Source organism: Macaca fascicularis, chromosome 1 (assembly GCF_037993035.2).
Source record: "Macaca fascicularis isolate 582-1 chromosome 1, T2T-MFA8v1.1".
In the NCBI taxonomy this organism is placed as follows: domain Eukaryota; kingdom Metazoa; phylum Chordata; class Mammalia; order Primates; family Cercopithecidae; genus Macaca; species Macaca fascicularis.
The window spans coordinates 150,735,311-150,758,648 of record NC_088375.1 but is presented as its reverse complement, the minus strand read 5'-3'; the positions used below and the strand labels follow the sequence as shown (position 1 = coordinate 150,758,648).

The 23,338-nt window shown below is 35.7% G+C and overlaps 1 protein-coding gene across 3 annotated transcripts in view; it reads right to left on the bottom strand.

Moving 5' to 3' along the window:
- Positions 1–23,338, bottom strand: part of TTLL7 (tubulin tyrosine ligase like 7) — an 89,944-nt gene that overhangs the window by 20,915 nt on the left and 45,691 nt on the right. For 2 of the 3 annotated variants that reach the window (XM_005542913.4, XM_045368339.3), the window contains 5 exons: positions 22,030–22,228; positions 18,333–18,538; positions 17,210–17,344; positions 14,963–15,043; positions 1,552–1,712 (listed from right to left, as the gene is read on the bottom strand). In XM_005542913.4, coding sequence (XP_005542970.1) covers positions 1,552–1,712; positions 14,963–15,043; positions 17,210–17,344; positions 18,333–18,538; positions 22,030–22,228 — 782 coding nt within the window. Of the gene's footprint in view, positions 1–1,551; positions 1,713–14,962; positions 15,044–17,209; positions 17,405–18,332; positions 18,539–22,029; positions 22,229–23,338 lie in introns of those variants that run through there. The other variant, XM_074003148.1, reaches the window with a different exon arrangement.

The window sequence follows — 23,338 nt, the reverse complement described above, 5'->3', positions numbered from 1 at the left end:
ATAAGAGAAAACAGCATATTAGATAGCCTTGTATCTGTAGATAAGAAGTTTAAACTTAAATTATAAAGGAGGAAAATCACTACAGATTTTAGGATATGATTCTGACAGTAAGATGGATATGAGAAACAAAAAACTGGAAACAAAAATGCCTAGAAATCTATTCATTTCACTTAGCTGTCTTACCAAAAACAGGCTCATTTTGTCTAAAATCCTGTCATACTTTATCTGTATCTCTTTTATAATGATGATTTAGTCCATTCTCACACTGCTAAAAAAGACATACCCAAGACTCAGTAATTTACAAAGGAAAGAGGTTTAATTGACTCATAGTTCAGCATGGCTGGGGAAGCCTCAAGAAACTTACAATCATGGCAGAAGGGGAAGCAAACATGTCCTTCTTCACATGGTGGCAACAAGGAGAAGTGCCAAGTAAAACGGGGAAAAGCCCCTTATAAAATCATCAGATCCATGAGAATTCACTCACTATCAAGAGAACAACAGCATGGGGGTAACCACCCCATGATTCAGTTACCTCCCACCAGGTCCCTCCCATGACACGTGGGGATTATGGGAACTACACTTCAAGCTGAGATTTGGGTGGGGACGCAGACAAACAATATCAAATGATTTGCTTTGTATGTATCATACTTTATCTGCTAGAGATATCAGAGTTTATAGGTTAAGAGCATGAACTCTGGGGTCAAGGCTAAATGAGTTCAAATCCCAGTTCCACTAGGTCCTTAGCACCTATCTGTGCCTCAGTTTCCTTATCTATAAAACAGAGATAATATAAAACCTGACTCAAACTGATGTTATGAGGATTAAATCACTTAACACATGTAAAGTGATCAGAACAATGCATCTCACACAATAAGTAGTATGGTTAGTTATTATCTGTGTCAGATTCAACACTGTATCTCCAAAAATATTAGCACAAAAGTAAGTACTTGATGATTGTTGAAAGAATGAATGGAAACAAGCTAGTTTAGCCATGTGGGAATGTGACAGAAAAACAATAGGATTTAGCAAATGATTAAATAAAGACAGTGAGGGAAAAGGAAGATGCAGGTGCCCCTGTGATATCCAACTTGTATGACTGAGAGAATAACAACAGGATTAAGGGAAGCCAAGAAAGGAAGCCATTTCGGAATAAAAGGACGTGGAATGTTTGGTTTTAGATATCTTGAGGCTAAAATGACAATGAGTCACAGCAGCTTTAGCAGCACTGGGATTCTGGGGAGGAGGAGAAGTCTGGCCATAATTTTAGAAGGTGACTGCAGAAGAACTTCAAGGATATTGCTTTGTATTTTCTTTAATTAGGACTACCTTCTCTCCACTGAATTCAAATTAATTAGGTGGTGTTGTGTTCATATTCATCATCTTATCTAAATCACCTTAATTGATATAAATTATAGTTGAGTACTAAACATTACATGCAGTAAAAAGAAATCCATATTTTAAAAGATCATTCAAGCATTTTATTAGGCTACCTCTATAACTAAATAGTAAAATATTAAAAATGATGATAATAAAAGATGACTGAGAACTTACCCTGAATCACAGAAACAGTTCCACAGCCCTTGGCCATGACTCCAGAGTAAGCGATTAAAAACCCGGTTGAAAATCCGATATAAATTTACTTCTTCGACATCAGGCACCTTCCAGATGCGTGGAAGAACCGTACGAATGCTTGTTTTCACTATGTCCAAAACCTAGTGGAAAAACCAAAGTACTCATGATCTAGGAATGTATATCTGTGTCTAAAATTCAAAGATGTAGCTTGAGCCCAGGAGTTCCAGACCAGCCTGGGCAATATAGTGAGAACCTGTCTCTACAAAACTTTTTAAAAAATTAGTCTGGCATTATGACCCACATCTGCAGTCCCAGCTACCTGGGGGGGCTAAGATGGGAAGACTGCTTGAGCTCAAGTGGTCAAGGATGCAGTAAGCCATGATGAAAAGTAAAATAAAAATAAAATTCAAAGAGGAACACACACACACACACTGAACAACAGTATAGAACAAAAAGTCTAGAAATAGGCCCATGCATTTATGAAACTTCAGTATATGACAGAGGCAATAACTCAGATCAGTGGATAGAGATTTTGAAATTATAATCTTTATGGATTAGATGAAGAAAAGATAAAGCTGAATCCCTCATTAAAAAGAATCAACTCTAGAGGGGCTAAGGTCTTACATGTTAATAAAAATAAACTATTCTATATCTCAGGGGAAAGTATAGGAGAGTATTTATTGAACCATGGGCTAGAAAAATACTACTTAAGTCACAAAAAGATATGGACCATAAAAGATTAATAGATTTTGATTATATAAAAATTAAGAACTTCTGGTCATTAAATACACCTTAAAGAAAATAAAAGACAAACTTACAAACTGCAAAAATATATTCAAATAATATATGTCCAAAAAAAGATTAGTATCAGGAATATATAAAGAATGTTTACCAAAATTTTTAATAGAAAAAAAAGGACAAAACATTACAAACAGGCATTTCAGAAAAGAGGAAATAAATATGCCCAATAAACATAAAGAACAAAAATTAAAGTTATAATAAGATATCCACGTAGTTGACAAAAATTAAAAGTCTGATGATATCAAGTGCTAGAGAGGATATGGAATCTGCCGGGTCTCTTAGACATTGCTAGTGTGAGTACAGATCGGTGCACAAATTGGAAAACAGTCTGGCATTATCTCCTAAAGTTGAAAATTAATATCCCTATGGCTCAGCAGTTTTACTTCTGAAATAATCTCTCACAGGTAAAAATAGGAGGTGGCATGTACAAGAACGTTCATAGCAGCTGTTAACAATTGTAAACACCTAGAAACAATCAAACTCTTCAACAATAAGAGAGTGAATAAATGAACAGTGGATACTCACCCCCTCTGGACTATTACACAGTATTAATACAGTAGTCGAAATGAATCAAATATGACACACAAGACAGAACATCTTCATAATAAATGGTAAGGTAAAAAATGTACTAGAGGCCGGGCGCGGTGGCTCAAGCCTGTAATTCCAGCACTTTGGGAGGCCGAGACGGGTGGATCACGAGGTCTGGAGATCGAGACCATCCTGGCTAACACGGTGAAACCCCGTCTCTACTAAAAAAAATACAAAAAACTAGCCGGGCGAGGTGGCGGGTGCCTGTAGTCCCAGCTACTCAGGAGGCTGAGGCAGGAGAATGGCGAGAACCCGGGAGGCGGAGCTTGCAGTGAGCCGAGATCCGGCCACTGCACTCCAGCCTGGGCGACAGAGCGAGACTCCGTCTCAAAAAAAAAAAAAAAAGTACTAGAGACTAAATATATAGCATGATACTATCCCCTTTTTTTGAGGCAAGGTCTTGCTCTGTTACCCAGGTTGGATTTCAGGGGCACAATCTCAGCTCACTGTAGCCTCAACCTCTTAGGATCAAGCTATCCTCCCATCTCAGCCTCCTGAGAAGGTGGGACAACAGGCACACACCACCATGCCCGGCTAATTTTTGTAATTTTGTAGAGAAAGGGTTTCACCACATTGCCCAGGTTGGTCTTGAACTTCTGAGCTCAAGTGATCTGCCCACCAAGGTTGCCCAAAGTGCTGGGATTAAAGGTATGCGCCATCACCCCTGGCCATGATACCCTTGTAATAGAAGTAAAAACAATTAAGTTTTAAAAACACATGGGGAATACACATAAACATTTTTTATATATATGGTATATATACCATATATATATGGTATAAGGTATATATATATGAAAGAAAGAAAGAAAGCCAGAGAGAGCAAGAGAGAAAGAAGAGGAGCAGAGGGGAGGGGAAGGGAGGGGAGGGGAAGGGAGGGGAGGGGAGGGGAGGGGAGGGGAGGGGAGGGGAGGGAAGGGAAGGGAAGGGAAGGGAAGGGAAGGGAAGGGAAGGGAAGGGAAGAGAGTGAACACTGAGTTCAAGAATATAGCTACCGGGGAAATGGGGAGCCACGGGGATGGAAGGGAATCATTTGGTTATATACGTTATTTCCAAGAATCTAGCTTTTGATTTGGGTGTTGGGTTCACAGGTGGTATAGTAAACTTCAAAACACTAAATAACACTAAATAAAAGCAGGTCATGCACAAACCAATCATGAAAGAGTATCGTGAAATAAGGACTATGATTAATCTGGACCACTGAAATCCTAGAGGTCCTAAAAAATTTGTAAACCCCAAAAAACTCTTTTGTCTAATTCACATATACTTGATACTTATGCAATGTAGGTATTTCCAATAAAATTCTTTTGTAAAAAAACAAAACAAAACAAAGAAAAATAAAATATCAAATAGTAATATTCTGATCTCCATTCATCAAAGTGGATTTTTCACTTTTTATCTAGCTATAATTATGGCAACTGCCTATAAAAATGAAAGTGAAAGATGAAAAGGGAAAAAGACTTTCAAACATAAAGACTAAATAAAGACATTTCTCTCAACAGACACAAACATGAAGAATTGGAAGCAGATGAAAGAATGATTTGTTTCTCTTTAAAACAGCAATATTTAAAGAAATGATGTTAGTTATCTCTGATCAAGGCAAATTTAGAATAAACATTTGTTTAAAAATAAATTTAGTAAAAAGTTTTCAAGGTGATATTTATAGAAGACTAGGAACTACAGCTTCTCACAGGGAAATGCGTGAGCAGCAGCATTCCTTCCCTTCCTGTTCCAGCTTCCTGCACTGTGATGGGGGCAGTAATACAAATCCTACTGTAGGTTAGGGTGTGTCCTAGGGGAAGGGGCAGAGGATGAGGAGGGAAAATGCAATCTGTAATAAAGTTGTGTGTGAAAAACTCATGGAAAGGCTCATTATTACAGGTAACAAATGCTTCATTATAAAGAGGAATATCTTAAAACCTTTCACAATAATACTGAAATGTGAGTATCAAGGCATTAATTCCTGCCTTTTAGTTTTTACAATTTTAATTTAAGCTATTAGTTTAACTCTTTATATTTTTTAGTGTAGAAAGCAGTGCGCTCATGACTATGTGATATAAGAATCAACACTAGCTGTAAATGAGAAATTTAAATCATCTTTCTTCTCAATTTTCCTTTCTACTTTCTGTCAATATATTAGTAAGTAATAATAGGCCAAAAGTCATAATGCAGAAAGGAAAGAATAAGAAAGTAGACAAGATAACCCATATATTAGTCTCAAGGATAAATATGAGTTATATAAAATAACCGAAATTGAAAAGTGTTATTGATACTGACAATTTTAACATTACCTTAAGTTCATCAGTATTCATATTATATTATAAAATGATTATTCAACTTTAAAATGATAAAGGATTTGAGATCATGGAGTATTCATTCATTTCTTTTTAAATACACTTCAAGGGCAACTAACATGTATCATCTGCCTGCTCTATGCCAAACACTGTGCTAGGTACATTACTTAGATTATTTTGACCACTACTCTGCATATATTTTCTTCTTAATTTAGAGGGAATTTTAATAGCATGACAGTACCATATTCTAGCCCATACATGACTAAAAGCAGCAACTTCAGAATGGAACCAGGGAGTTAGGGATGGGGAATGCTTCTGCTCCATTCCTAATGTTTTCTTCAATATGGAGGTGGAAAAATCTGCAGGCATCATGGTACTCCATCAGGCACCCCTATCTAAGAAGCAATTTTCCAGATTGGTGAGACTGGCATGGTCTGGGCAAACTAGGCACATTCTCCTTCCTGTCCAGAGCAAACTACTGGGAATACACATTCCTCTTTGCTTCTCTTTGCTTTCAGTTTTCAAGAAGCCTCTCCAAGAAGGCAAGCTTTGGTCCTGGGAGACCCACCCCTAATTGGAGGACATTGAACAACACAAACTGAGGGAACAGGAACCCAAATCCTTCAACTCTCCTCTGAGTCTTCACATAAGCTCTTTCCTCTGCCTGAAACAGTCTTCTCCTATCTCTTCATCTGATAAACTTCCATGTTTCACTTCAAATGCCACTTCTAAGGGAAACTTTACCTGTCACTGAACTATTGTTTGATATCTTAATGCCCAGTTCTTCCTTTATTAGCAATCATCCTATTTTATTTTAATTTCCTGTTTAATTAATGGAGAGTGTTATACATATAAAGGGAGGAAATTGTGCCCATCTTGGTAATAAAGTTACCAGATCCCAAGGCTTAAGACAACGTCTATCATTTAGTAGGTTCCTGTCTTAGTGAGTCATTCCTTGCAAGAAAGTAACACCTATGTAGACAAGGTAAAAATCATTGAGAGAACTTACCATGTGCCAAGCACTGTTCCAAGCACTTTAACATATATTAACTCATTTAATCCTCAAAACAAAAACATGAGGTAGATACTATTGGTCCACAGTCCCTTTCCAAAAATCTCAAGCCTAGATTCCATAATCATACATATTATTATTTCTGCAGGAAAAAAATGTAAATATTCAAACCAAGAGATAGACAAAATAAATACATAACTTCTTGTCAGGTCATTGTCACCAAATGAATTCAGGTGGGTTAGATTTTGCTGCTTAGCGGTTATGAAAATTTTTTTGGTTGTGAAAACATTTTGGATCCCCATTTTATGGATGAGAAAACTTAGGCACAAAGCAGATAAGCAACTTGCCCAACATTACCCAACTCATTGTATCCAGACCTACCCTCTTAACCACATCCAGCACTGCCTTACAATTTAGTTTTTCCAGATGCCAGTAGCAAAAGCCTAGAAGAGAACCCCATTTCTTCTTAGATTCAGATTCATCTCTAGTCCAATGGTATTTTGAAGGAGGGTGGGATCACTGTGTACAAACAAGGTTGCCTAGGCACCCCCTCCTTTATGGCTATGGAGTATGGAATAGTTTGTTTAGAAGGCTATACAGATGGGGAAGCAATGACTGTACTTTTAGCAAAACTCTCACTTAATAATTTTAAGAAAGCACAGATCAGATAGGCAAGAAATCAGACTGGAATGAGATAAATTAGTGCCAGTTCTACTTGTGATGCTTTTTTGGATTTCTGGTGCTTTGGGGATTGAAGAAATTGGGTGGAAGATGAATAATTTGTGAAACACAAAAATAAATGATCAGCAAGATGCCCTTGTGTTTATCTGTGGGCTTAAGTGAGGCTAACTTACAGAATATAGGTATCCATTTCCTTACATTATGACTTTTAAAAGCATCCCAATCCAACATTAAGCTCTCCAAGGGAAAAAATAAATAGGAGATTCAGTCAATGACAACATTAATAAAATGAAAAGATTTGTCTTTTCCATATGAAATATAGCACATTTGAAGGCATAAAGCACACAGACAAATTCATATTTTGCAAGAGCATACAGATGTTGAATGACAAACTGCTCCATATGGCTGAACAGTTGGTCCTAAATTAAAATAATGGCACAAGGTGAAGGCGGTTTAGAAATAAGATTAAAATCACTACATGCTGTACTAATGATGCATGCAGCAGCGATGGCTATAGGGTAAAGGCATCTTTGCTGATACAAAACGAACAGCTCTGAACAGCATCTATGTCAGCCTGAATAAAACAGAGATGGAAAATAGTATCATCAAAATGCATGCAGAAGCAGCCACGGTAGGTATTAAAAATAAATTGCTATTTAGAGAAGTAATACTTGATGAACAAGGATCTCTTAGCACCCTAAAATAAATGCAAACCTTACTATCATTAGTGATTTCTCTTCACCCTCCAGTCTTAGTTTATGTCTAGGTATCACATCAGATAGTAAGCTTTTCAGCAAATCTGGCATTCTTCGCAGCCCACCAACACGGCTATATTTTCATACTTCAGATATATTCCTCACAAACTATATAAAGCAACTGCATTCTTGGCAGAAAGCTAAATTATGCAAGTATGGAGTTACCACAACATGACATTAAATAAGATTAACTACTTCTATTTTCACCTGGTGAGGGTTCTTTTCAGGATTTAATTCCCATACCCTTGATCTTTACATTTTACATCCATTAAGGAAAATATGAAGGCAAATAATTTTTTTTTATTTCCAAGAACAGAAAAAAGGAAAGCATGTGGAAGACTCTGTGTGTATGTCATTTTAATCTTGGAGCTTTACAACAGGCTAATAAACAACCACGAATGCCTCAATCCTGGGACAGGAAAAGTGAGATACATATTTCAAGAATTAAGATACTTAAATAAGAGTCTTGTGCCACCATACCTTGAATAGTGCCTGGGGCATGGCAGTCCCTCAATAAATATCTGTTGAATGCATGATTAAGTGAGCAAATAAATGAATGAGTAAACAACTCTCAAAATCCCTAACAGTGTCTAGCATATTATTTGTATAAAATTGGCAACCAATAAATGTTTGTTAAATTAAAATGTATCACGCACAGCCTTTATGGCAGCCATGGAGATGTGCCACTTAAATTAACATGTTTCAAAGAACTCAGTTAGCTGAAGGCTTCCCCACTGGGTATCCACTGCAATATTCAAACCATGCTTACACTCTCCCAAGATAGTTCCCAGGCAAGGATTAAGCATGGCTGGGATACGAGTGAAGAGCTATTTCTGCTCACTCTGATCCCTCCAACACCAGTCTTTGTTCTGGGCTCCCCACCAGCCTGACCATGACTTTCTCAGAGATCCATTAAAGTCTGAGGTTCTTCCTACCCAGTCCTCCTCCCTTGCATTTACTGGAGTCAGACCTGCATTGTAGTCCTAAGGCTCTTCCTGCCTACTACTTGAGCTCTCTCTCCCCATTATCCTCCTTGGGTGTTTTCCATTAAAAAAAAAAATAAAACCTTTCACTGTTAATTCCATCTTAGTGTCTACCTCCCAGAAGATTAAGCTGGTAAAGCTTTTCAATGATTATTGACTAACATTACAGCCAAAAGAAGGATGGACCTGATTAACATGCATCCAATGTAAATTAGTTAAGTCATTAGCTTTCTAAACAGATACATTTTTATAATGTCTAATTCTGCATTCCACAGCTGACCTACATTTCCAGGTTTCTTTTAGTTTCTTAGATGCAGTTTCTAGCTTTATAAGACAATAGCACAAGTTTCTGATAGCCAAATAAATGATCAACATGTTATAGGCCAACAGACAATTTTTATACACCATTTCTATATATTCTATACAAAAGAATACCCCATATGAAGAATTCTTAGTAAAATAAAATACATCAGAGAAACAGTCTGACATGGGGAATCTTAGTAGAAAAGAAAACATTTCAGCCTGTATTTTACCCCTTCTAAGTCTAGAGTACATTCCCTTATGATGTCTCGCTTTATCACAAGGACCCTTCAATACTTAACGTTGTAAACCTCAGAGAAGTTCTGAGAAGTCACCTGTCCAAGTTAAAGGCCATAGGCAATACTGAACTCAAGTCCATACTGCCTCATGAGATGTCCACTACAATTTCATGTAATGAAAAGACATCTAGTAACTCTTTCTATTACATGCTTTTGCCTCTCTAATTTCACCATATAAAGTATTTTTTCAATGCACTTTGACTCATTATTATATTAGCTCTTATATTGTCAGGCAAAAAAAATATTTCAGTCAGTTGCTGTCTGGTCACTTTACCTCTGATTTTATCTGAAATAAACTTCAGGTAGGGAAGAGGTAGAGAAAAAAATTATATATTAAATATATGTATATAAATAAATCAGCTAAACACATTTAAATTTGTTCCAATGATCATTTCCAAAATTACCTCTATATTTTACTCTTATTCCTGTCTGGGGTAAATTTTAAGTATTTCACGTAATTAATTCTAATGCTACTTATTAAGTAGACAAACCTTTTTAAAAAAAAATCCCAATGAGAATCTGTTTACACGAGAGTTCAATACCCCTGTTGCTGGCTGGTTTGCACTGCTGGCTGGCTTGATGATTTGTATTCATGATATGTATATTTGTTAGGCTTCTTTTTGTGAATATAAATAAACCTATAAATTTTGGCAGGGTTAACTTTATAAAAATGGAAAGTTTTACAAAACATTATAGTAAAGTTTTAATATAAAGCTCCTTATATTAAAATAGTTACTCATGGGTAAGGGGTCTTAAATTACCTGAATAAGGGGAAGAATGTCATCACAGAATGAAAGCTGCTGAAAGTTGTCCTCTGCTTATTTTCCCAGACGTGCCTCACCTTTCACTACATATCTGAGAAATTTGAGCCTGTTTTGGGAAAGCCTCTTAAAGAATAAAATTGTTGAAGGAAGAAAAGGAGCCCCAATAATCATGAGAATAGCAAGAAAAATTGCTACAAACAAGTTGCACCTGTTTAAATCCTAGGCTTCCACTTGTTTTCACAGCCTGGGAGTAGCATTCCTCAGCGACTTTCAGGGCTCCGTAAAATTGGGCATCTTTGCAAGATAAACTTGCTCTAGTTAAGATCAGCCCTTTCTGTTCTTTTAAGGGCCAAAATTCAAGATATGAATTTTTCTGCCAAAAATATAATTGTCTATTAAATTATCTATGTAGAAGAATGACAGTAAACGTTTGGGTAGTGCAAACTGTGGGACTTTAACAAGCTTTTACTGAAGACAGAATACATCATTACCTTCTGCAAGCACAAGGGAAACCCAATACCTTTGATTTATACCAAAGGAAGAAGCCGCAAAGAAGCTAAAAAAAAAAAGACTAGCAGGGTACAAAAATGGTAATAAAGCTCCTCCCCTCACATTAGTGCTTCCACTCCCTCCACATAACAGTGTATGATTAATACTTAAAGGTGGTTGTACCTCTGAGAACTGGAAGAAAAGATTACATAAAAATAGTTCACTCCTACATTCTTAGAGTAAATCAGTATCAAAGAAGTAGATACACTGGTATATGTACTCAGTAGTAAATTTATAAACAAGCATTTATTTTTCCTCTAAATGTAGAAAGTCAATTGAGCATAACAACCCTATTGAAATTGTTTCTTCCAATTCACAAATATTATTATTCACATATATCATTTAATCATCCCATCAATGTTTATCAGGCCTTCTCACATCACATGTATCAAACAGAATAGCACTGTCTTCTTAATTCCTGTTCAAATAAACATATCACTAACTAGTAAGGAAAGATGGCCACGGGAAGCAGCTACCTTGGTATTGAGTCTAGAATTAAAAGTCTAGAATGGAATCAACTTAACAAAAACTGACAGAAAGCCCCCTGAAGGTAACTATTAAATGAGACCCATCCTCTGGCTTTTTAGAGTTATGGAAAAATTATCCATAAATTTCTCAAGGGAGATCATAAGTTAACTGAATACAAAGTGCCATGAAGATTGAAGTAGGGAAAGATACCTGGTTGTAGGGGACTCCAGATGCTTTGTGAAGGAGATGGAGCTGGATCTTCAAAATATGTGGTGTGTGAGATTGTAAAGAAGGGATTCTACTTAGCAAGGACAGCCGAAGCAAGGTCCTGGGGTCAGGGAGAGACACTCTCTGCCTCTTTCCCTTATTCCTACCTCAACACAAAACAAACGCACAACACTGTTACTTCACAAGCCCTTTCCATGGAGATGCCTTATCACTGTGATGAATGCTCATGTACAAAAAAAATATTTTATACATTCAGGCAATTATTCTGTAGGATGGAATGCTGGAAGTGGTTTTGCTGACTTATAAAGATTATGAACATGTCATTTTAATAGATATTACAAATTATTTTTCTAAAGACTTGTACCAATGTACTCTCTTTCTCTCTAATAGTATAGCAAAGGCCCTTTTACTCATACTATTTCCATCACCGGATATCACGTGTCTTATTAATTTTCGCCCATATGATGTTTTTTACTTGCTTTTTCTTCTTCATTAGTAAGGTCAAGGATCTATTTACGTGTTAAATGGCTATGTGAAATCCATACGTTGTCTTTTAATGGTCTTTTTATATGCTTTGCCATTTTATGTGTCAATACTTATAGGCAAGTTTCTTTTGCTGATTGATTTGCAGAAGGTATTGGTTCACTAGTGTTACTTTTCATTTTATGTGCTACACTTATCTGTCCTCCTCAAACTCCTCCTCTATCCCCCACCCAATTGCCCTCACAACTTCTGCCTTTTAAGATATTTTTTACCTTTCATAAGATTTTATGTAATCAAATCTGTTGATCTTTTAATTTAAGCCTTCTAGGTTTTAGGTATTTTCTTAATATGTTTTCCCACTCTAAGATTATAAACTTATCCTTCTGTATTTTCTTCCAAATCTTTAATATTTTCTTTTTTACATAGAAAACTGCAATTATATGAAGTTTGTTTTTATATGGTGAGAATTAAGGCTCCAACTTAATTTTCTTACAAATAGATAGTTGCTTCTGTACCACTGAGTGGAAAAACCATCTTTTCTCTATTGGTTTGAAATGCCACATTTATCCTGTATTATTAATATCGTACTATTTTTTTAAATTAGCAACTTACCCACACTTCTCTCTCTTCTAGATTACAAAACTTTTACGGACTTAAGGAAATTCAGGGTTCCAATTCGAATAAAAAGTCCGTATCTCCACTAATGGAAACCAAAGTCAGCGACCTGAAAACATACTCAGGGCTTCCCATGTGTTTTGCAATCTGCTTCTGTCACCAGCTTTACTATACCCTCCTCAACAGTGTACTCTACGTGGCACATGGCAGGACACTAAGCAAGTATTTGTTGAATGAGATAATGTGCAACAGTGAGTTCAGCTTACTCAGATAAAAGTATATAATTTAAGAGTCATCATGTAATCAGCATCAAGTTTCAGCTTATTCATGATAATTCTGAGAAAGGGCAAATGATAGTTTGTATTATTGAAGGAATTCAACAACTTCACTCTGCTACTAAAATAGCCTATCTCCCAGAAAACAGTATTACAGTGCAGTTGACGGGCCCTTCACCGTGCTGGCCACTCCACTCTTCCACTCTCCAAGACAGCTATTATGTACCTTATACTCTCTCCCCAAATCTCCAGAAGCCCTCCCCACCAGAAGAAAACTTTCCTGTCTTCCCACCACATTCCCATGCACCTGCCTTCCCTCCTGTTAGAATAAATGCTCTTGATTAGGAAAATCCTCCCCCTCTCACAGCTTACTTACTCAAGAACTTTTTATCACCTCTCTTTCCTGTGCCATTCCTCTCTTCTAAATCGTTCTCATCATCATACAAACTAAAAATACCTTCATCTTAAAAAAAAAAAAAACAAAAAAAAATCCTTGTTGGCCCACATTCCTCTCCATCTACCACCACCACATTTCCCATTCCCCTCTATAGCAAAATTCCTTGAAAAAGTGCCTGTAGTAACTGTGGTGTTTTGCTCTCCACTTTTCTTCTTCTTGTACATATTCCAAGTTTTACTCCCCACCACCCCGCTAAATTTATGATTAGGGTCATCACTAACATCCACATTGCCAAAAATTACAGTCAGTTCTCAATGCTCAGCTTATAACCTCTGTCAGCAACACGTGACACAATTGATTACTCTGTCCTTAAAATAATTTCTTTACTTGACTTCAAGGACACCCAGTTCTCATGGTTTCTTCATATCTTACTGGCTGTTCCTTCTCAGTCCTCTTTGGTAGATTCTCCCCATCTCTCTGATTTCTACATGTAGGAGTGGCCCAGGCCTTAGTCCTTGAAACTCGAGGTAGTTTCATCTAGCTGACACCTTAAATATCTTAGAGACTCCTAAATTTTTGTTCACCATACACAATCTTAGCCCTAAACTCAAAACTCTTATACAACTATACACTCAACATTTTTACTTGGATGTCCAATCAATATATCAACATCAACATGGTCAAAATAAAATGAAACAACAGAAACAGCAAAACCCTCCCCCTCTTTCTCCAGCATCCATCCATTCAGTTACCACCCTAGCTAAGCACCCATTAGCTCGTGCCTCAGTTACCCTAACAACCTTCTAGCTGGTCCCTACTTCTATTCTGCCAAATTCCCGCTCCTCCAGTTCTATTCTCCACAAGTAGTTCTCGTGATTCTCTTAAATTCAAACAGGCTATGTAACTTCTCTACTCAAATTTTCCAGTGGTTCCTCATCAACTGGAATAAAACCCAGTATCTTTCTATAGCCTATAAAGTTGTGACCTAGGCCCTCCCTATCTGTCCAACCTTATCTTTTACCAAGACCCCATCACTCAATCTTTTCCAGCTAAAACAGACTATCTTATGAATATATAAATAAAATGGTGCCTTGCTCTGCTTCATATACCCATCAAACTAATTTCTACCTCAGCATCTCTATATTTGTTCTTCCCTCTGCCTGAAACATTGTCTCTGCAGAGATCTGTATAGCATGATTCTCACTTAAGTCTCTGCTCAAATACTACCTTCTATTTTTTATGTCAATTTATTTTTCTTCATAGTACTTAGTACAGTCATCCCTCTGCACCTGTGAGGATTGGCTTCAGGACCCCCCACCCCCAGACAGCAAAATACATGGATGCTCAAGTACATGATATAAAATGGTGGAATATTTGCATATAACCTATGCACATTCTCCTGTATATTTTAAATCATCTCTAGATTACTTATAATTACTTATAATATCTAATACAATGTAAATGTTATGTAAATAGTTGTTACACTGTTGTATTGTTTAGGAATAATGACAAAAGAAAAAAGGTCTGTACATGTTCAGTACAGACACAGCCATCCTTTTTTTTCCAAACATGTTCAATTCCTGGTTGGTTGCATCCACGGATGTGAAAGCCACAGACATAGAAGGCTGACTGTACTACCTTACATTCTATTACATATTTATTTATTATTAGACATCTTAACTAGAATGTAAGTTCTATGAAAGCATGGATTTTTTACAATTCACTTTTGTATCCTCAGAACCTAGAAGAGTGCCTGACCCATAATAGATACTTAATAAGTATTTGTTGAAGAAATGAGTAAACAAATGAGCAAATATAAAGTCTGTCTATGAATTTGGCTTAATGATCCTAGCTTAATACATAATCCAAGAGAAAAAAAACTGTTTTTGAGCATTACTCACTTTTCGTTGTTTTACAGAGTCCAATTTTATGAGCCAATATGAAGCTACTTTGGTTTTATGATACTTCCAGTTATCGATGATCTGTTTGGAAGGATGAACATTAAGAAATTTACAGGTTGAAACCCATTTTTTAAATTAATTTGTGTAATGAAAGCACTACAATATTACTTGCAACAAATAATGCCAACTTTCGTAAAAAGACATGTGCAAAGATTTCTAACACAAATTAAGCCATCTACGTCCAAAGCTTTCTATTCTAGTTGCATTAAGAATACAATCTCTGTGGCTCACACCTGTAATCCCAGCACTTTGGGAGGCCGAGACAGGCAGATCACTTGAGGCCAGGAGGTCAAGACCAGCCTGGCCAATATGGCAAAACCCCATCGCTACTAAAGTATAAAAATTAGCTGAGCATGGTGGTGCATGCCTGTAATCCCAGCTATTTGAGTGGCTGAGGCACAAGAATCACTTGAATCCAGGAGGTGGAGGTTGCAGTGAACTGACATTATACTACTGCACTCCAGCCTGGGCAACAGAGTGAGACTCTGTCTCAAAAACAAAAAACAATCTCCAATGAATGAAAGTCAAATACCTTCAGAAACATAAGATTTGGCAAGAAATCCAAGACACAGATTTTTCATTTGTATGTTAGAGGCTGATTTATGACATCATTCATAGTAATAAAATATTGAATAATGCATTAGAAAGCAGCCTATATAAAATGAGAATTCTACTACTTTGTTTTGTTTTTTGTGCAAGTCTGCAAAACTTCTGAATATATAGTCTTGTAATATATACTGTAATAAACAGATTAAAATGTTCACACATAGTGAACATATAGTAAACAATTTGATGTCTGATATAATTATTAATTATATTTTATTAATTATATAAGCCTATATACATTCTTTATAGAACAATCACGATAGTCACAAATATTAGTTTTACTCTCTGTTTAATTTTCTTCTACCTGATTAAAAAAGATGGGATATAACTAATATCTCTAAGAAATACATAAAATAAAGTGCTACAAAGTCATTGGCTATATGTAGAAAATAACTTTATCAAATAAGATAACATAGGTAAATAAAAGCACACCTAGCATAATCCTTAACATCCAATGCTTTCCTTCATTTCCTTTGATGTAACTAAGTAGCACCTAGCTTGCAAACAAGTTACCATTTTCACTTTTTAAAAATATATATCAACAAAATATTAATTAGGGGCTTTGCTTATGACTGTGTCATCAGTACATAATATAAATTGCAATTATGGGTATTTTTCAGCAAGAAAGTCTCTTTTACTGTTGTTTGTTTGCTTTTTGTTTCTATACACTTGTTTTACACGGGTCTAAAGTAAATGCTAAAAAACGAAAAGTCCAAGTGCATGGCTGTAGTTTTTATCCTATAACTGGCCACTAGATGGTGCCTTCTCCTCTGGGAAAAAAATACATACATTTTATGTATATAATTTATAAAATTATATTTATAAAAAAGGTCCAAAATATATTTTTAATATATTTATAAAATATATGTGCCCCCACCAAAAAAACAAGGTTCTACTACTAAATAATTATCCAAGAATGAAAAGGATGTTTGAATGAAAAAATGTAACCTTGCGTGAAGAAATGCTCTTTCACCAAAATTATCTGAAATAACGTGGACCCTCTTTCTAAATTAGGAGTAAGTCACTGATTTTAATGCGAATTTTAGGGCCCTCTGGCATTTTAGAATGTTCCACTGGGTGGTGCACATGTGTGTGTAACAAGAAAAACACACAGCTCCGCATAAGTCATTTCAAAATTCTGACTCCAAAAATGTGACATTCGAGGTGTCACATTCAAATATTCTTGACATTTTATGCCACAGCCCCACATTTTTCATCATACCCCATTCCATATTAGTTCTTTCTAAATCTTTATAGAGGCAAGTTTAACATGATATTTGCTTAATCATTAAGAACAATAATTATTTAACACTAATTATTCTCACTTGATGAAGACTTATTAAAATAGCACTATATACTAAAAGATATTTTGCACTGCTGATTATAATCTGATCTCACTGTTCATGAATTGTAACAATTAAAATAAACCCCTATATTTTCTAAAGCTAGTAGAGGTTGAAAAGACATCAATTAAATTTACTATGTCATTGAGCATAATGCCTTCAGGAAATAAATTTTAATATTTTTTAAAAAATAAAAAGGTACCAGCTCCTTGGCATTTTAGACACATCAGATACTCACATCTTCTATCAGAAGTTCTGATTCTGCATCTGACTTTCCTGGAAACCGGATCTTCATGTCCTTGAGAACAAATAAGGTCTGACTTGTTAGATCATCTTCTTGTTCTTTTGTTTTCAGTTGCCGCAAAGACTCACTCTTAAATTTGAAAGAATACAGATATTTGGAGGGGGTCTTATTTCATTGTGCCAGTATAATCTGAAAGATATTTCTAGGTAAAAATGATGCACTTTTAACTGAAAACAATAACAATGAAAAAGGAAGAAAATTTTCTTTTACACTTGTGAATTCTTTGGATTAAATGGATACGAATCCCAAGAGTGTCTTTCATACTTCCACAAGGTTATACTTATTTAGCTAAAAGTACTAAAATAAAAATATAAATACTTAAAAAGGACTTCCTGGTCAGTTTCATTTGCTACATATACCTTAGGCAATTTTTCTTGATTAGAAAAAAAAAATTCATTGTTACCAAGTGAAATTCATTCACTTGTATTTCCTGACTTCCCTTTGGAAACACGATCCATATTAAATAAACAAATTAAATAAATCCTTAGTCTACATGAAGGTAGTTGGAGCTATCTGAGCATCTAAAAGTAGCCTTCTTACAAACTAAATTCACTATTTTCTCAATACCAAATCTCTGGGATTCATGCTAACAAGGGAATACTCAATGTTAATTTAACATACAGAACACATTATAAATAACATTGTACTTAAGTGCTCCAAGGATAATTTATCATTTTTTAACCTATGAATCAACTGTCCCATTAAGTAAAATTTTCCAAACTTCCTCAAATTTAAAGAGAGACTGCATAATACACTGCAAAACCATGCATTTACTCAGGTAATTTTCAGTAATATTATCCTACTACATTAGCAAACAGAAAATAAAATAATGCTATTCTCAGTGTTCATCTTTGAGTTCTGTGATAGAGTGAAGTCTGCACCTTTTAAGAGTCATACTAAATTGTAGGCTAAGGTAGGTGAATAATCCAAATTTCAAGAGGTCATGAGTTGAATTATGGAAAGGATCTAAGGTTCAGTCTGTCCTCCTCTCATCTGATCCCCTTTGCCTGAGTACAGAGCTCCCTATAAACTTGAAAGAGCAAAACAGATGACCTACCACTTGAGAGTTTGTAGAGCAGGCATCATTACTGTGAGGCAGATGCCTCATGTAGGAGGAGGCACGGTTTAAGGAATGTGACCGAGACGCAGAAGTTGGCCGTGACACAGATATCACTTGTTGAGCAGAAAATGGGCGGGTGTCCCCACTGGAAGGCGACTGAGCAGAGATGGACCGAGGGCAGCTGACTGAACGCCTTATGGAGCCTATCAGTGATGGAGAAGAGGGATACTACAGTAGCAGTATTAATACAAGTTTTTTACTATATTAAGTCTGTATAAACTAAAGATTATAGCAGCTAGTAGTGAAGTGGCAATAAATGTCAAAGCATAGGCATCATCATGGGAATATGAGTTTGGAATACATTTTTCAACAACAGTGAACTTGTTGCAGAAGAACCCCTCTGATGTATAAAAAATGGCTCTTTTGGGAATAATACTATCAACAATCCTTCAAAATTATATCCTCAAAACATAAGATAAAAGAACCAGAAGAAAGGAAAATTAACATTTATGGAGCACCTTCTATAAGCCAGGCATTGTGCTAAGTGCTACACTTTTATCTTAGTCCTCATGGAAACCCTCTGAAGTAGGGCTCTCCATTGCTCAGAGGCTTAGAGAAAGAACTTTTTCAAGGTTATACAGCAATAAAGTGGTCAAGATCGGGTTTCAATCCTGACCCTATCTAATTCCAGTGTCTTCCCTGTTTCTATAATTCCATGATGCTATCCACTATCCCTTGGGATTTGACTGGCCACTTATAAGAATCTGTGTATATGTTAGAGATAGAATATTTTACAGCAAGATTCATAGGGAGGGCTGGAAAGGAGTATAGAAAGTGGACAGGCTAAATAGGTTAAGTTACAGAATTTAGAACCCATGACGGAAAAAAACAGTAATAAAACAAAATTCAGATTATCCTAATGGAATTTAAATATAGAATTGGTTATTATAAAGAGTAGTACTGAACAGAGAGCATTCTAATTTACAAGAGTAAATAATTTTTTAAAGTAGGTTAAATTCCAATAGAAAAAGACTTAAGTGAAGAAAAAAATATATGGATCTATAGGTTTGTTATCAGAAAAAATATCTAAGAGAAACCATAAAATATCTTCCCCAATGCATATTAGGAACATCTAATAAAGAAAACCAACTGTTCCAGATAAATTTTGACTCCTGACACAGGGCAATAGATCATCACTCAATACTATCAATATTTTCATTATTTTTCAGTTCCTATGGTCTATATATCCTCTGTTCTGTATTCTTTCTCTGCTTGGGGAATATATCTTCATTAATTAAATAATTTCGTAAAATTCACATGAAACCAGGTTGAATACCCAAATATTTCTCTTCATTAGCTGTTGAAAAAAAAACTAAACCTTTATAAAAGGAATCGACATAAGCCTTATATTTAGGGATATACTTCTAAATTAAATTTTGGAGAAGTATACTTATTAAAGCTATAAAAGATTTTTTTTTTAATTCTCTTTGTTCCAAAGATTAACTTCCTTCTGAAACTGAAAACTGTCACCGCTTTTCAAAATGACACTGCCTCTATATTTCTAGAGAAGGGCAGAAGGGCTATGTGAGGAACATACCACCAGTCAACCTTTTTTTTTTTTTTTAAACAAAGAACTGCACATATTTAATGTGCACCAAGAGTAAACTTATACTAAGAAAATACCCAAGGCATGTGCTAGTAACTGTACTGTAGTCCTGCTCCCTTTGAGGGGTTATGGTAATGGTTTGGTTGTATACAACCTGATCACTGGGCAGAAAGAAAATATCCTTTGTCTTGAATCATTACAGATTCCTTTTTTTTTCTTTTGCCTACACATGCTAGAAATTCAGACAGAATAACTAAGTAGCTAGACATGCCAATGATGTTTGGGTAGATTCACAAAAAAATCATTGTAACTTGCATATCCCTTTGAAGCTGAAATAAGTTAGAATTTTTCAAACTATATATAAGAGAAAGTGTTACATATAATCTGGATTGTGTCCTTGATCATCAGCATCACTCTGAAGACAAAACTCAAGTAGGATTTGTGGCTGAAATGTTCCTTGGTGTAAGATTAAAGAGAGAAGATAACACAAAGTAAAAGGCTTGTTACAATTCCTCATGAATATAAAAATAAAACATAACTAATAAAAAAGACATGTAACTAAATTAGGCTAGATTTCAAATGAAAGTTCACACTTCAAAACATTTTTAAAATCTGTATATTTTAGTGCACTATTGTCTGATCTCAATTTGTTAACCTATTGGTCTGAGAACAAAGAACAATCTCAGAGCTATAAGAATGTTAGCAAGTTTTTCTCCAACCTGTCCTCATCTCCCATCAGTTCATGCCATTAGGGAGGTACACATCAGCTAACAGGAAAGGGAATTAAAAACTGGCCAAATTTAGGCATAAAAACGTGAGCTTCTGAAACCAACACAGAGCCATAGTTACACAAAGACACACTGAAAGTATTTAAGGAATCCTTAAGAAAAAAGGAAGCAAATCTTAATAGCTTACAAACTGTATAACAGGTGCTCAATAAACATTTCTTAAATGAATGAGTAAATAAATAAATGAAATGGAACACAATACATTAATTCCCCTCCAAAGACATAAACCCTGAAAGATATGAAGTAGTAGCATGTTTCTTTAGAGAATAACATATAAACAAAGACCATTCCTGTAAAAGCTTCATCTATTGGTTCTGTATTCCTCATACATTTTGCCATAAGTGTTTAAGGCCAGTTTTAAAATATCCACATTATCAGGGAAGTTAACATATTAAATACATTGCTGAGGGTAAAAAGGGCTCACAATTGTGTTCACTGCATTATTGAGCTGGTTCCTTCAGCGGAACCCTAGGACAGTGGAGCACAAGGCAAACAGAGATATGACAGACAAGGGTTCAGAAAAGTCCTGGACTAGAGGCAGCATCAGGAAGGGGTTTTCCAACTGAATCTAGGCAAACAGCAATCCCACACTGGACATTTGGGGATGAAAGAAAAATCACAGACACAATATTGCACATTTGGAATTGAAGAATAAATGAAAGAAGAGACAAAGGAAGAGAAAGATAATGTAAAAAGAAATACAGATAGAGAGAAAAGGAAGCAGAAAAGGAAGGAGATGGAGCAGTGGTTGGCTGCTCTCCTAAGTAGTTCCTATGCATCATAAGCCCTGACTTAAGTACTCAACGGTGATGAAAACGGGAGGGAACAAAACTTCAACTATTTCACAATTATGTAACTTACAGATACATTCAAGTCAAATGCCTAAGGAGATACATACTTTAAAAAATATATATAATAAGTGATAGCATAAAACAAAGTGGGTGAAAGGAGTAGAGGGGCAGAAATTGAATGAGAAGAGAATATATTGGCTTAAGAGACACGTAATCATCAGATCAGCCATGAGGCACATTTTACAAAACCCAAGCAAAAATCTGGCACCTAAAAAAAATGATGAAATACAGAAGAACAGATCCTTAATCCAGCCCTTTCATTTTCTATTTGCAGATCTTGAAAGGGATTAAGGGATGTGCCCGAGTCTGGTTAGGGAAGGAAGGGGGATGGAATCCAGGTCTTCTCACACACAACAGGGTTCATTTGGCCCAAGGACCTTTTATTGAGTTTAATAATTTCAGTTCCATAATTCTTTATACAACATCTAAATTAGAAGAAATTAACTTACTGGGTTGTTGAATAAATTTGTAGTGGTTGGAGGGTTTAAGATTATATGTAACTTGCTTTTCTCTTTTCTTATTTTGGTACTCTTCTTTTTCATTTTCATCAGATTCTGAAGAGCTGCTGCTACTATCATAACTGCTGTCACTGCTGTAGTACTTCGGTCTTTTCATTATCTCAGTACTCTCAGGCATAGAACACAGAGGCTAAAAAGACGGAAATGTGTTATTTTGTTAGAATTCTTAAAAAAAGGTTTACTGATATGATTAGTTACTATTTTAAATTTCCCCCTATACTTGCTGCTTTTTACTGAAGGTTGAGAATCCCCCCAAATACTATTGCTGCCATGCTGCTTAGCCTACAGTGCTATGTATTGATTATTGTTTCTGCAAAATATTCTTTCTTAAATGATATAATCATGATGAGGAATATGTTATTCCCACATGACTGGATTAAAGGGCCAGAGTATCTATAAACAAAGAATAACAAAATAAAGGGAAAATATTTGAGATAAAAATATAAAAATCAGAAATAAAATCAGCTTTTCTTCATTCCATAAGAGATTACTCATCAAGACTTAGAGATATACCTTTGTCATATCATTAACATTCAGAGTTACTCTATAAATGTGTATGCATGTGCACACACAAGTGCATCTGTGTATGTGTGTGGTGTGTGTCTATGTGTGTGTGGGGGGTGGGAGGAGAAAGAGGGGCAAGAAGGATAAAGAGAATAAGAATACTAAACCATTTTCTGTGAGCCTATCCACTCAGATAATGTGCAGCAAGAAGTTAGGTATCCCTCACATAACTGACTGGCTGTGGATATTTATAAAAATAGAATTTTTAGTTAACTGTCCACCTTCCAAACTGCTCAAGAACAACTGATGTCTTTTCTCAGAGTATTCCTAACTCTGGCACATAGCTTCTGGCCATAATAGAGTGACATAATTTTGCATTGCCCATGCTACATTTTAAAAATTAATAATATAATATGAAGATCAGTAGGGGTAAACTTCCACAGGGGAAGGATAAACTCCTCTAATATAAAAGGGAAAATCTGTAAAGACTGAAAATGCCATGCTATTATGTGTCACTATCCCTATTAGAATCACTCGTTTCTAGTCCTCCCAATCAATGTGTTTCCAATGATGCCAGCTGCAGGAATGGAAGGAAAGGCACATAGGACAGTTTCACATCAGAAAGAATGTGCATAACCAAGAACAAGACAGTTTCATAACTCAGTCATTCTAAGAGACTATTTATTACACACACCATATGCCTCCTATTCCTGATGGGAGAGGGTCCTTCAGCTGT